This window comes from Pagrus pagrus (genome assembly GCF_965226575.1).
Source record: "Pagrus pagrus genome assembly, chromosome: 2".
Classification (NCBI taxonomy): domain Eukaryota; kingdom Metazoa; phylum Chordata; class Actinopteri; order Spariformes; family Sparidae; genus Pagrus; species Pagrus pagrus.
The window spans coordinates 11,182,523-11,195,400 of NC_140186.1; the positions used below are offsets into that span (position 1 = coordinate 11,182,523).

Consider the following 12,878-nt stretch of genomic DNA (forward strand, 5'->3'; position numbering starts at 1 on the left):
ACATCTAGAAGCGCGCGCTCACACACACTCAGGGCTTCGCTGCAGCTCTCCAACCCCATTAGCGTGTGGCTCCTTGTATCGTTTTGCAGCCGTCTTGAAAGCGAGCCCCGAGCCTGGAGGAAATGCTTCTCACACACTCATCTGTCACTACAGAGAGACAGCAGTGCAGCCAGCCGAGTCGGAGCAGAGCGGCCGGGGTGGGCGAGAAGGCAAGGCGGCGAGCGCATGTGCGCGAGTGTGTACGTGTGACAGGGGATGGATGGCTTGTATGTATGTATGTATGTACAAGATGTGTAGGAGGGGTTGTCCGTGTGTGTGGAGGGAGGGTGGGGTGAGTGTGGTGGCATGTGATTGTGTGTGAGGAGCAGAGCAAACATGGCAGAGACGGGGTGAGGCTTTATGGATCAGCAGCCCATGACTGGTTGTCGCACTCACACACAGAGCTCCCAGATCAGCCTGGTATGAGGGCCAGTGTGACATTTCCCTCGGTGTCAGGCTCCCCTCATGCTCTGGACCGACCAGAAAACAACCCAACTATAACACTGGCTCAACCAACAAGAAGAGAAACATAGACGTCCGTCAGTGCAACGACATGCTCGCTGTATTTACTGACATTCGCCGAGGCCCCATTGTTCAGACTTTGAGGCTTCGGGGGGGAAAAGCTGAGTTTTGGGGATTTATTACAACAGTATGAGGGCACCGTTTTGTTTTTTCCTGAGCCAGGAAAGCATTCTGACTTCAGACTGCTGACACAAAGAAAGGCTGTCAATGCAAGCCCCCTCGATTAAACAAGAAAAAACCTCATCAAAGAGCCAGTCTCTGTCCTCTGCTTACATTCAAGAGATCCAGGGAAATGCTTAACACATGTGGATGATTCCCCGTGCTTAGGCTAAAATGGCCGAACACGATCCGGCAGCATTTGAGTTAATCTTCCTTAGTGAAACCGCATGGTGTTGTTTACACTGGAGACAACTGTGTGTGTACATATATGCATGTGTGCGCGTGTGGACCGTGTCCAGAGCTGCAGAACTCACTGTTCCCTTTCGCAAAGCCAGAGCAGTTACAGCGTGTATGTGTTTGTGTCAGCATGATGGAGGAGAAGGGTGTTACTCAGACCTAATGAATCCATCTGCATTCAAGGGGCATTCTTCCTCTTGTACGCAGGCGGGAGCAAACGAGCAGCGACCTGGGAGAGCGTCCAGCGGTCGGGGGGCTCAGGCGCCGTATTTTCCAGAGCACACCAGCAAAGGACAAGCGTGGATTAGTATTGAATCCACCTCATTTTTTCCACCCGTGGCTATTTACAAAGAGAGGGTTGAGGTTGAAAGGCGCACAGTCGCACACTCAACCCTCCTGCTCCTGTGCTCTGTACTGTACTCGCTCAGCATTGCTACTTTCTGTTTTTCAGCGAGGATTGAGAATAGTCAAAGAGGGTTTGGCACTAAGGGCGAGGACTACAGTACAGCCTGTGCTCCAGGAGAGTGGCAGCTGCTGATGTCCTCACCTCTGAGTGACCTGGCACCCTAGGCAACCTCGATGAAGAATGGATGGAGGGCAGGAGGCGGGGGCGTTATGAAGGGGAGGGTGGTTGGCACTGAGGGCCCAGTCATTAAGATAATGAATCCAGGGCTGAGTGGAATTTGGGAGACCTCTAGTGGCTGAAGAAACTCACACCCACGGGGGGTTCCAGCTTCTACGCAAGGATTTGTTGCGTCTCTGTTTAATATCATCATAAACGCAATTTATGGGGGGTACTGAGCCGTCGGTCGATTGTATAGACTAAATGATTATTTGTCACCCAGAGTCGCAATGATATTTTAAGCTTATACTGGGATATATTCCCTTGTATAGATGATACAAGCATGTGTCAGTGACACTGTAGTCTGGAGCTGCTTCACCCTGAATGAAGCAGCGTGTCTGTTTAAATTAATAAAGTTGCTTCAGAGTTATGAGTGTGTGACTTCTCCTCTTTGTCTGTAGTTCTCTGGTGGTGTCCAGGAGTGCAGCGCATTATGAAGGGAATTCTAACAATATTAAATCGTGCCTGAATTAGAAGTTACTGTGCAGCCGACTCGTTCAGAGGATACCTAGCACTGACATTTCTGGCTCCAGAGTGCAGAAAAATTTCATTACATCTTTGACAAATCTCAGGACTAATATTCGTAGAGGTAACATTAATCACTCGCCCCTTTTTTTCATAGCGCGAGCAAACACGAGGAGAGGAGAGAGCTTGGCCAGCTGTACTGACAGATTTAATGTTATTCATTTATCCATTTAAGATTCACATCATTCTTTTCATATAATATTCAACACAGGGGGAAAAAAAATAGTGAATAAAACATATTTTGAAGGTCCAGTTTCTTTTCCCGAAGAAAATTGGTGTTTGTTATCAAAGCAATGTCCACGGCAGTTCAACACGAGGAAGAAGTGATCATAACAAATCCCATTTCTCTCGGCCTGATCTCTTCATCACGCTCTTCTTTCTGGGTTACAAATAGAGTTGCACAATTCAACTTCTTTTTCAGTTTCGGTTACCAGAATTTTTGGATATCTGCCAACACCGACACCAGAGCTCTTTGTGCATGAATTCTATTATTATTATCATCATTATTATTGTTGCTGCTGGTGGTATTATGTATACGGTTGCATGATTGCTATCAAAAGAGCAAAATATACAACAATGCAATTAAATTGAAATGTATTCCAAAACAATTTATTTGAACCATGTTTTGAAAAACTTGAAAAAAAAAGTCAAGTGCACAGCAATTCATCTATTTCTATGTAGATTTTGTAGATGGGAAATTGACAGTCAATCAATCAATCAATCATATTTGAGTTGAATTACGTCAGTGTGAAATTATCGTAAATTGTTGAGTGAATTACGTCTGTTTCGGCACTCGATACCAAAACGGATCGCTGCCAACCAAAGCGACGAACAGTGTGTATTACTGATCACTGTATGAGGAGGGGGGGCAAGAATGTCAGATAAAACAGCTCATCACAGATCACACTTCCACTAAAGTATTGGTCATGACAGTATCTATGGTATAAAAGTAATTATTGTGCAAACCCTCTCCCAAATATATTTATACCAATCCTATTTAAACATTTCATCGAGGTCTGTAGTGTTCTTGCTCAAGAAGAATATCTAGTATCTGCTGTAGAAACACAGACCATTGGCAGTGTAACGTCACATATCTCACAGCACAGTAAAACATGATTGAAATGTTTTATTTTGCCGTCCACTGTCCACAAATATGGATGTTTCTTGAAGCTTAAAGGCAAGAAGCAGCCACTGTCAGCTTCCTCAGCTCTTCCCTGATTAGGATTTAAGCATGCAGAAGCTGTGGAGGGCTGACTTCTGTCTTAGGTGTTTTAAATTTCAAATCAAGTCTAAAAAGAGCATGACAGCTTCTTTTTGTGCAAACCACAGAGTCAAGAGCACATATTCTCACGCTGTGCTGGCTTTCATTGGCACTGAGTGGCCCTGATCAGCCACGAGGCATCCATCCTTCTCCTACTGAGCAACCCCCATTGTTCACTATGATGATGAGAAGGCTTTGAGAAGCAGGTCAGCAGCCAGGCCTGGGGAGGTGGCTCCTTTGGTGACCCTCTCCTCGAGGTGGGGTAGAGCGTCTCTGACACTGGGGTGATTCTGAAAATGAAGGAGGACGCTCTCTTGGATCAAGCTCCACATCCAAACCTTCTGCTGGGCCCTCCGCCGGCCCTGGAATTCACCGCTGGCTAGCATGGTGTCCCGGTATGACTCCATCTTGGCCCAGACCTCCGGGATGCCCTCACTGGTGTGTGAGGAGGCACGCACCACCTGAGGAGGGAGTTGGAGAGAGAGGTGCAGGATGCAGGAGTGAATTTAAAGCAACACGGTGGTACTCTGGATTTATGATATGGATTGGATTTATCTTGTATGTAAAGTTTTAGGAGGAGGCTATCGGAGGCGATTGTATTGTCCCACTACTTGAAGACTTGTAAGAAAAACATTAAAAAAGCATATATGTATGATCTGACAGTGTTGTAGGTTAACAAAAAATCGTCAATAAGTGTTTTAAATCTCGTTTGATGGTATAGTAGTGTTTTTATTTATTAAGTCCGTTATTAAGTTGTATTGAGCCTACGGGTACAAATTAGCACTTAAGCTAACTCCGACGCATTTTCATTGATTTTTAAAATGTCATTCTTGATTTATGTGTGTTTTGTATCAACCAATAAACGATGTAAAGTCTCAGTTATGTTTTTATTTTTAACCAAAAAAAACTATTTTTTCTTTCTACACTGCGAAACCAAACAGTTTAGTTTTCTCACGACAAAGACAGAATTAAAAAGGTGCAAGCTTTTTTCGAGGTTTAAGATGTTTTTAGTGATGCACTTCCATCCTCTGAGAAGCTGTCATGTCACTTCACAAGACGTGTGAGTATTTGCCTCCTCATAACACCTTGTTCCCACATGAAACCTGGGGATAAATGTCACTTATGTTTTAAGTACGAGTGACTCCACGTCTCTTGTCAGGGCTTGCTACAGATTCAAGAGCACATGATGAAATTCAGGGCAACGTTCAAAATCAAAGCTGACACAGAACTGAAAGTGCCTCAGATTAATGAATACAAAAAAAGTCAGGACATTCATTCAAGTTGTCCTGGTAGCCAAATGGCTGATAGAGATAACTACAACTTTTGATTACAGCCAAAAACTGTTGTTGCCAGTTAAACCATTTTATTCCTCCCCTTGTTTCCTGTTTGTCTGTACTGTAAGCTGTCCAATAAAGGCAAAAATGGAGAAAGAAAGTATGAAGAAATCTACGCAGATATGTACTTTTCCATTGTCATAGTATTTTTAGTCCTGTTTTGATGACATAGTTTATTCAAGATTGTTAGGAGTGCTGTAATGAATTTCCTTCAACATACTACAAGGAGTTGAAACCTTCTCAATTTAACGCTGATGCCTCTATATGACCTACATACGCAAACGAGGCCATCAGCGAGTAGACCATACATACATTTAGGGCCGATTAAACTGCTTATATAAAAGTTAACCTTCTGTCCTGTGAATATGAAAGGAGAGTCTGGAGGAGAGACGAGAGACCTCGGTGTTGATCCCCACAAATGCTCAACAATCTCCAGACTGCTAAAGTGTAATGAAATTACATGTATCATTTGGAGATAATTTGACATCAACTGGCAATCGGCGAGGTTGAATGTGACAAGCCTGATAAATACTGGAGGCCTGTGATCAACAGCCAATTATGAATCCTCTAATTACATCATTAAGTTAATCATTTTACAGGGATCGGATTTGAGTCTGATGCAAAAACAGGAAATCAAACTTTGTGAGACTAACCGTACTGCACGTTCTGCTAATTATCCGAGGGCCAGTTCAGAACGAAACAAGAAAAAAAGAAAACACACCGCTCCTGGTGTCTAGTCATACAGATGCCGTGTTTTAAGAGGCCGTATTTGTCTGAGATTTCTGCCTCCACCCTAGAAGAATGGAGTCGGCTGTAGGTTTGTTAGTTGTGCCCACAGCAATTAAAGAAGTTAATTAAAATAAAATGTTCTTCCAGAGACAATGTCTCCTCTTTTCTGGGTAATCTACATCACTGTGAAGAGTTTTTAGTGAAACTACTTTCTCTTGATAAATATACCTTTTATGAAAGCTGTAACTTGACTAAACAGACAACACAGGGCTGCTTTAACAATTTAGCATTGCACTTTTTTTTAATATAGGAGTGGCAAGAGACAGATTGAGCTTCAAAGGCACCAGATCCTACACTTATCCCACTAATAATCCCATAATCCAAGATCCTCCGTGCCTTCTAAACAGCTTTCAAATATCTTGCTGACTCTACGCAGTCTCCAAGCTCAAACTTTGATAAGTAAGTTTTCATAACACTTTTCAAAATGGGTTTTTTTTTTTTTTTTTTTAAAGTGCTTTGAAGTTGCAAAAAGAAGATAGGAGTTAAAGATATGAATTAAATATCTAAATAAAATAATCAAATACTTAAAGACACGAAGATTTGAGAATAAACAGATCTTGAGATGAGATTTCATTTACGTAATTTCATCCAGTGTCACTGAAGACACTGAAGTCCAACTGTTTTTAGCTGTATTTAATGTGATGAGTAAACTGAGTACATTATATAGTATAGGTGGAGTGCCCCTTTAAGGAAGCACCACTAACACAGACTACAACCTATACTTATGGTTAACTTGTTGCATGGGTAATTAGTCGGCCAGTCGATTGACATCTATTTTGATAATTAATAAATCTTTTAAGTCATTTTAAAGAAAAAAGTCCAAACACTCTCTGGTTCCAGCTTCTTTAATGTGAAGATTTGCTGCTCTTCTGTTTGATGCCGTCGTCAGCTGAATGTTTCTTTTGATTTTGGACAACAAGGCATGCGAAGATGTCTCAACGGCTCTTGGAATAATTCATGGGTATTTTTTTAAACAATTTTCTGACATTTCATATTACAAAAAAAATCAATCAAATGAGAAAATAATTGTTAGTTGCAGCCTTAAAACACACCTTTTCACATCCGCCTTCAAACTCACTTAGTCTGACCTAAATACCAAACTACAGTTGTCCAACTTTACTCAGTCTAAGTGTGCATGGTTATGTATATGTACTACTTTGTATGCAAGTTATCTCACTTCTAAGATATCTTTGTGCGCTTGCTAATGTGGTTTTTATTCTGTGTACAGCACTTTGAGACATGCTTTGTGATACTGGGATCCAAAAAAAACTTTCATTCCAAGTCAGTCTGGAGTCTGGATCATTAGGGCTCACTTATTTATGTTAGAAATCAAGGTAGCATTCATGCCATTCATGTTTTAAGCTTTCATGCTCAGAAAAGGTAGACCGTAGAAGGCAGACTGATGAAGACAAGAGAAAGGGAGTGACTAAATTATAGATTTTGGTGGGCCAAACAGACAGACACAAAAGAGAGCAAGTCAGCAAAGGTAAAGAAACATACAGAGAGGAGACGATGAAGAGCAGCCTATCAAGCTTTTATGTCGAGTGTGCAGGCTTCTAATCAGCGAAATGCATGACACAGCAGCAGAGTATTCAGAGCAGCAGGAGTGGGGAGTGGGAGGGTGGGAGTGGGGGGTGAGGAGGGGCAGGGGGTGGGGGTGTTTCCTGGCAGCTTGCCCGGTGGGCAGATGCTGCATTGGGCCGGGAAAACAAAGGGACAGGCCAGGAACGCAGGCGGGCGAGCTGGGACATGCGGGGAGGAGTGAGACACTGCAGTACTGAAAGCATGATGCTGTGACATCATCCCCATCATCATCACCATCATCATCATCATCCTCCCCCTCCCTCTCTCGTCTGGGTCAGCTGACCTCTCAGTGTGATGGCTTGTTGGGTCTACAGAGCAGTATTACTTCTGCTGCGGCCGCACAGTGGGTCAAACGGTGAACACTTGTCACTTATCCTTTTTGATTTTTTTAAATGCTAAATCAGTCTGTTTTTGGCTCCCTCCCTCCCTCCCTCCCTCCCTCACCACACACACACACACACACACACACACACACACACACACACACACACACACACACACACACACACACACACACACACCTTGGGATTCCAGGACTTGGACTGTCTCCTGAGCAGCTTGAGTGCACTGGTGTACTCAGCCTGGATCCTCCTGGCTGGCACCAACAGGTCTCCATCCGACTTCGTCACCACCACCAAGTCGGCCCGCTCAATGATGCCCCTCTTGATACCCTGGACAGAGATTTTGGCATTAAAAGGGGGGGAGGGGGGGGGGGTCCATTAACTTCTCAAAACACTGTAAATAAATCTGATGTCTAGACACCTAATCTGCACTGGGATCTGTGTACAGAGTGATGGATGGATTCACTGTGGTCAGCTGCCAGTTTAGATTTTTTTTTCTTAATCTGCTGTCTGTCCCTCACTGATGTCCACTTCTGACTGATCCAAAACCTGGAAAGCAGTTGAGCTTATTTGCCGTTAGAAAAAAGTGCCTTTCACCTGTTGAGGTGCAGGTTTAGTTCAGGTGTCTGTAACCAGCTGGGTACCCAAGGCTGGAGTGGCTGTCATTGTTGTTTTGCCTTTATTTGACAAAGATGTCATTTTTGCTCAACTTCAGTCATATGATGGAGAAAAGGAGCAGCCGTGGTTCAGGAGCAAGAGCAATATCTTCTGATCGGAAGGTCCCCGACCAATGCAGTCTGCCTGTGTGAGTGTCTTTGAGCAAGACACTGAACCCTGAATTTGCTCAAAGGCATAATCATCGGTGTGTGAGATGGATAATGCTGACTTGTGCTGTAAAGCATTTTGAGTGGTCGGTAAAAAGACGAAAAGCTAAGTCGGCGAACAAATCAAAATGTGGATGGGGTCATTTTTTCAGTATTTACTTCAGAATGATAAGTTACACCAAAAAAAGTCGTCTACTGCCAGTTTAAACACTTTAAACTGCCTGAGCCGTTGGGAATATTGTACTCATCTGAATAACATATGTTTACCGTTTATATGTTCGTTGAATTTTTATGTTTCTGTGGCAATGTGTTTCAATTAAGACATAATTACAATAATGGAAACAAATGTCAGTCGAGCTGCTTAATGTCCCACAATAATCACCATATTAATCCTAATGAGTGAGGCTAATTAAATCATTAATTTAGCTTATAAATAAACTGACTGACATACTTATGTTTACATAAAATAAGAAAACAAAAACTATTTTAAGACTTCTACTAAAACTTTAACTGAAAAAGATGAATGCTCAAAAATAAACAACCTTGTCTTAAGTTTGTTTAATGTATTGCTCCAAGGTTACTGAATACACAAGACACATGCCAGGGCAGTCTGCAGACAACAGCAGTGAAGAATAATATTCAGTGAACTGTTTTAATACAACTATCAGAACCAGCTTCATAACCTTCAGCACTATTCAACCGAACACATTTGATATTCTCTTTCTTCCAGTTAGCGGCACTTGAAATAACGTCTGACATTGATGGGTTTTTTTTTTACTGACCTGAAGTTCGTCGCCCCCTGCTGGTGGAATCAGCAGCACAAACATGTCAACCATGTCAGCCACTGCAAACTCTGACTGGCCCACACCTGTGAACAAAACACAGATTTTCACCGTCACCACTGACCGAAAATAGGACAAAATATGATGTGTACTGTAACAGCAACGTAAAGCACTGAGTACCAAAAGGTACAAAATGTTAAAACGAATATTCGCAGAGATAGTTTATCTTAATTTCCAATTCTTTGATCAGATATTTCCTGACTTCTGAATAAAATTTTGTACTTTAACTTTATACTCTCTTTAACTTTGCAATGTTATTTTAACATAGTAAGGTAAAACAGCACTGGACATTGACGCATTTGTGACATTGGGCTTATTAGGTCATTCTGACATTGTTATCGAAACATTCTGTATCAATACTCAGCCGCACTGATGAACATAAATAGGAAAGGATAAAGGACACGTGGCACTGTGCTAAGTTGCCATTTTTCTGTTTATAAAGAAATAACTAATTGAAAATAAAGGTTTAATATAGGGCTGGGCATTATACCACTATTATAGAATTATATTGTGATATGAGACTACATATTGTCTTCGATTTTGGATATAGCTAAATCATGCTACGGCAGTTGTTGTTCTTTCCTGGTTTAAAAGGCTTCATTACATTAAAGTGATGTCATTTTCTGAACTTACCAGACTGTTCTACTTTTGTCTAATACTTTCCTTTACCCACTTCAGCCCTATCAACTCAAGACTAGTATTACCTGGGGACCTCCAGTAATTTGCAATCATTTTGAGATCGTCTGATTTTAATCCGTTTATTTGTAAAGTTCCACTGCAAATTATCTGCCACGGTTCCCAAAACGCAGAGCTCCTGTGATTACATTAGTCTTGTGCGAATCGGCATCACTGTGATTTTGGGTCATATTATTATTTAACATCTGCTTACTTCTGCCAGACAACTGAACAAGTATGAAATTTGATTGCAGCTCATAATATGTTGAACAGAAGTCAACAGCTGTGCTGTGAGATTGGCTATATTGATGTTTAATAATGACAGAGAAGATTATTAGCAGCCAATGGTTGTCGTATTCGAGTACAGCAACAAAGCATTAGTCATGATGAGTCAAATTCATGCTTGTAATACATGCAGAAAGCGGGTAAAACAACTTTAATCTATTTTATTAAGAACAGACGCTCTTCTGAAACGTTGATGTTACACAGAGCCTTGACATCATATGTAGGGTATACTACTGTGAATTTGTGTGTGAGGTATTTGGTCAAAATGCTGTCATGTTGGATTCTTCTGCCAGTCCTGGAAATTATACATATTGTGTCTCACAATTTAGCCTAAAGATATCGTGAAATTATTTGCCCCAGTTTGAAATGATGGAGAGCTAGAGGACAAGAAAATATCCCAAAAAGTACACTTTGTATATAAAACAATGTATATTACAAAAGGGAAAACCAGCTAACATGGTGAAACCAAGATTATGACTTCAAAGACATCTGTCTTCTAGGGATAAAAAATATTATTAAAGCTGGAGTGAAAATTAACTTTGACATCACAGTGTCTTACCTACGGTCTCTACAAGGACAATGTCATATCCAGCGCCCTCACAGAGAACAATGGCCTCATTAGTTGTTCTAGTGACTCCACCGAGTGTTCCTGAGGCCGGCGATGGCCTGATAAAAGCATTCATGTCCCTGGAGAGTTCAGTCATACGAGTCTTATCACCCAGCAGAGACCCTGCAACGAGATGGATGAGGCAATTTGTAGAATAAAGTTAATAAAATTTAGTGGAGGATTGCTGCTGTCGATTCTTCAAATACTATAGTTGAAGCCTTATTAATACATCAAAACATACATAAACTATTGTAATTACTGAACCTGAAAAATATACATATTTATAGATCTCACTACAATTTGCCACTCATAACTACTGTGCATTGTAAACCACCCAATACCAACTCTTCATCAGTACTAGTATGATCTCTGATGTTACCTCCTGTAGTGCAGGAGGACGGGTCAACAGCCAGCACTGAAACTTTATGTCCACGTGCCGTCAACATCTTGCCCACCACCTCGATGAAAGATGACTTCCCTGCTCCTGGAGGACCGGACAGACCTGAGAAATCAACAAAGAGATCAAATCAGCAACAAATGACACCTTCTTGGTGGAGAAGAAGAGGAGGAGCAGTGTGAGTTTGAAACTACTATTGAAACTAACACTGATGACCACACAAGAAGCAGCTCGTCATTGGACTGACAAGGTTTAGAGAGCATCTGCATGTAAAAGTCATGTTCAGTGCACTGCGCTCACTGACTGCATGTTGTTTTGTACATGGACATGGAGAATGATTTTAACAACAGCAACAGCTTCAGATGAAAATATGTGGTGTATTTGGTTCTTTGGTCAAAAGTCGAAGAAACAAGCCTGTGTTTGTAAAAACTTGAGGGAAGGAGTCAACTGCGGCTGTCAAGGTGCATTTCAAAATGCAGTAGCCAATAACCAATTGTTAAACTCTACTGTGTGGTCACCCTTTGCAGAATCCTCATCAAGCATCAGGGTGAGTGGATAATGACCGAGTTTTCATTTTTGAGCGAACGCATCTGTAAAACTATTCAGGAGAAGCCTGTGTTTCTATGTTGAGGACACATGAAGGACACTGATAAATCCAAGCTCTATATCACGAGTTGTACATTGCTGTGGCTCTTTCCTGTAGAGGGGTTACATGTCAAAACCTTCTTAAAGAAATTATTAATCTTAGTTTATATTCTGCACACAAATGCACATTTCTAAATTAAGATTTGTTTAATCAGATTACTAAAAAACAAACTGACACACACTGAACCTGGGGCTACTGTGAGAATGTCAACAAAAAATGAACATTGTCATCTCCCTAAATGTAGAACCTGTGTCAGATCAAATGTAATGATTGCATTAAATCATACAAATGCAAAAAACCTTCAGCCACTCAAACTCAGACCACTCACCTACTCTGAAGGCCACCGGCTTCCCTCCATTTTGACTCTCCTGCTCCCTCCTGTAGGCCAGCACCCTCTGCAGCAGCACCTGGGCCAGCTCCTTTTTCCTCGGATGCTGGGTCTCCACCAAAGTGATGGACTCGGCCAGAGAGGCTCGCTGACCTCCGATCAGCCCTTCGTACAGTTTATCCAACAGTCTCTGCTCAGGAGCACTCAGGTCCTGTATGTGCTGCCCGAGGGCTGTGCTCACACCCCGCCTGTGCTGGCAGCTGTGACCCGGGGTAGGGCTCTGGTGGCAGGGCTGGGAACCGGTGAGGACCCCTCGGTGGAGGCAGCATGACCGGGTGACTGAGGGGACAGTCAGTGAGGAGGGAAGGCAAGAGATGTGGCGGAGGAGGGAGAAGCCAAGCTGTCGCATTTTATGATGAATGTGTGGCATCTAGGAGGAGAGACAGGGTGAAAAACACTCAGCCGGTGCTTAATATTTAACCTCATTATAGCTACAATGTTATTATAGTAACCGAAAGGCTGCACATGATCCTGTTTGTATCTCATGTTGAAACAAGCTAGCTGTGACACGGTTAGATAACTTCCATTACACCAAAGTTACTAAACTGTTGGTTATCTTCCGCTGGACATTGAGCTAACGTTGCGTCAGACGTCGTTCGTCCGTCCTGCGAGTGTTAGTACAGTTGTCAGAAACACAGCTAACAAACGCTTCATGCAAAAACTCAAATTAAGTTTGAAACAGGAATTCAGGCTGACCTCGTACCAGCTGCATAGAGGTGTTACAGGTTACATGACAACGGTTGTTTCATTCATCCTCTTCCGGTTTCCGGTGACGTACGTCCCCGCCCCCGACAAATACTT

The 12,878-nt window shown here is 42.3% G+C and overlaps 1 protein-coding gene across 2 annotated transcripts; it reads right to left on the reverse strand.

The window, feature by feature from the left end:
* Positions 1 to 2,691: 2,691 nt before the first annotated feature.
* Positions 2,692 to 12,858, reverse strand: mmaa (metabolism of cobalamin associated A). 2 transcript variants are annotated; one of them, XM_084340900.1, is made up of 7 exons: positions 12,774 to 12,858; positions 12,018 to 12,447; positions 11,026 to 11,148; positions 10,599 to 10,769; positions 9,020 to 9,105; positions 7,594 to 7,743; positions 2,692 to 3,826 (listed from the first exon to the last, which is right to left on the reverse strand). In XM_084340900.1, exons 2-7 carry the CDS (start codon positions 12,445 to 12,447, stop codon positions 3,542 to 3,544), a joined length of 1,245 nt encoding a protein of 414 aa, XP_084197026.1. In that variant the 5' UTR covers positions 12,774 to 12,858; the 3' UTR covers positions 2,692 to 3,541. The 2 variants fall into 2 exon arrangements, with proteins under 2 accessions (XP_084197026.1, XP_084197025.1); XM_084340899.1 differs by having other exon boundaries at positions 12,781 to 12,834.
* Between the last annotated feature and the right edge of the window lie 20 nt (positions 12,859 to 12,878).

What these genes read in the sequence shown, in the direction of transcription:
- mmaa (XM_084340899.1), bottom strand. An exon ending in GTCCTCCTGCACTACAGGAG is followed by an intron (nt 10,770 to 11,025) that starts GTAACATCAGAG and finishes ATCTCGTTGCAG; the next exon opens with GGTCTCTGCTGGGTGATAAG. An exon ending in CAGGGGGCGACGAACTTCAG is followed by an intron (nt 7,744 to 9,019) that starts GTCAGTAAAAAA and finishes ATCTCTGTCCAG; the next exon opens with GGTATCAAGAGGGGCATCAT.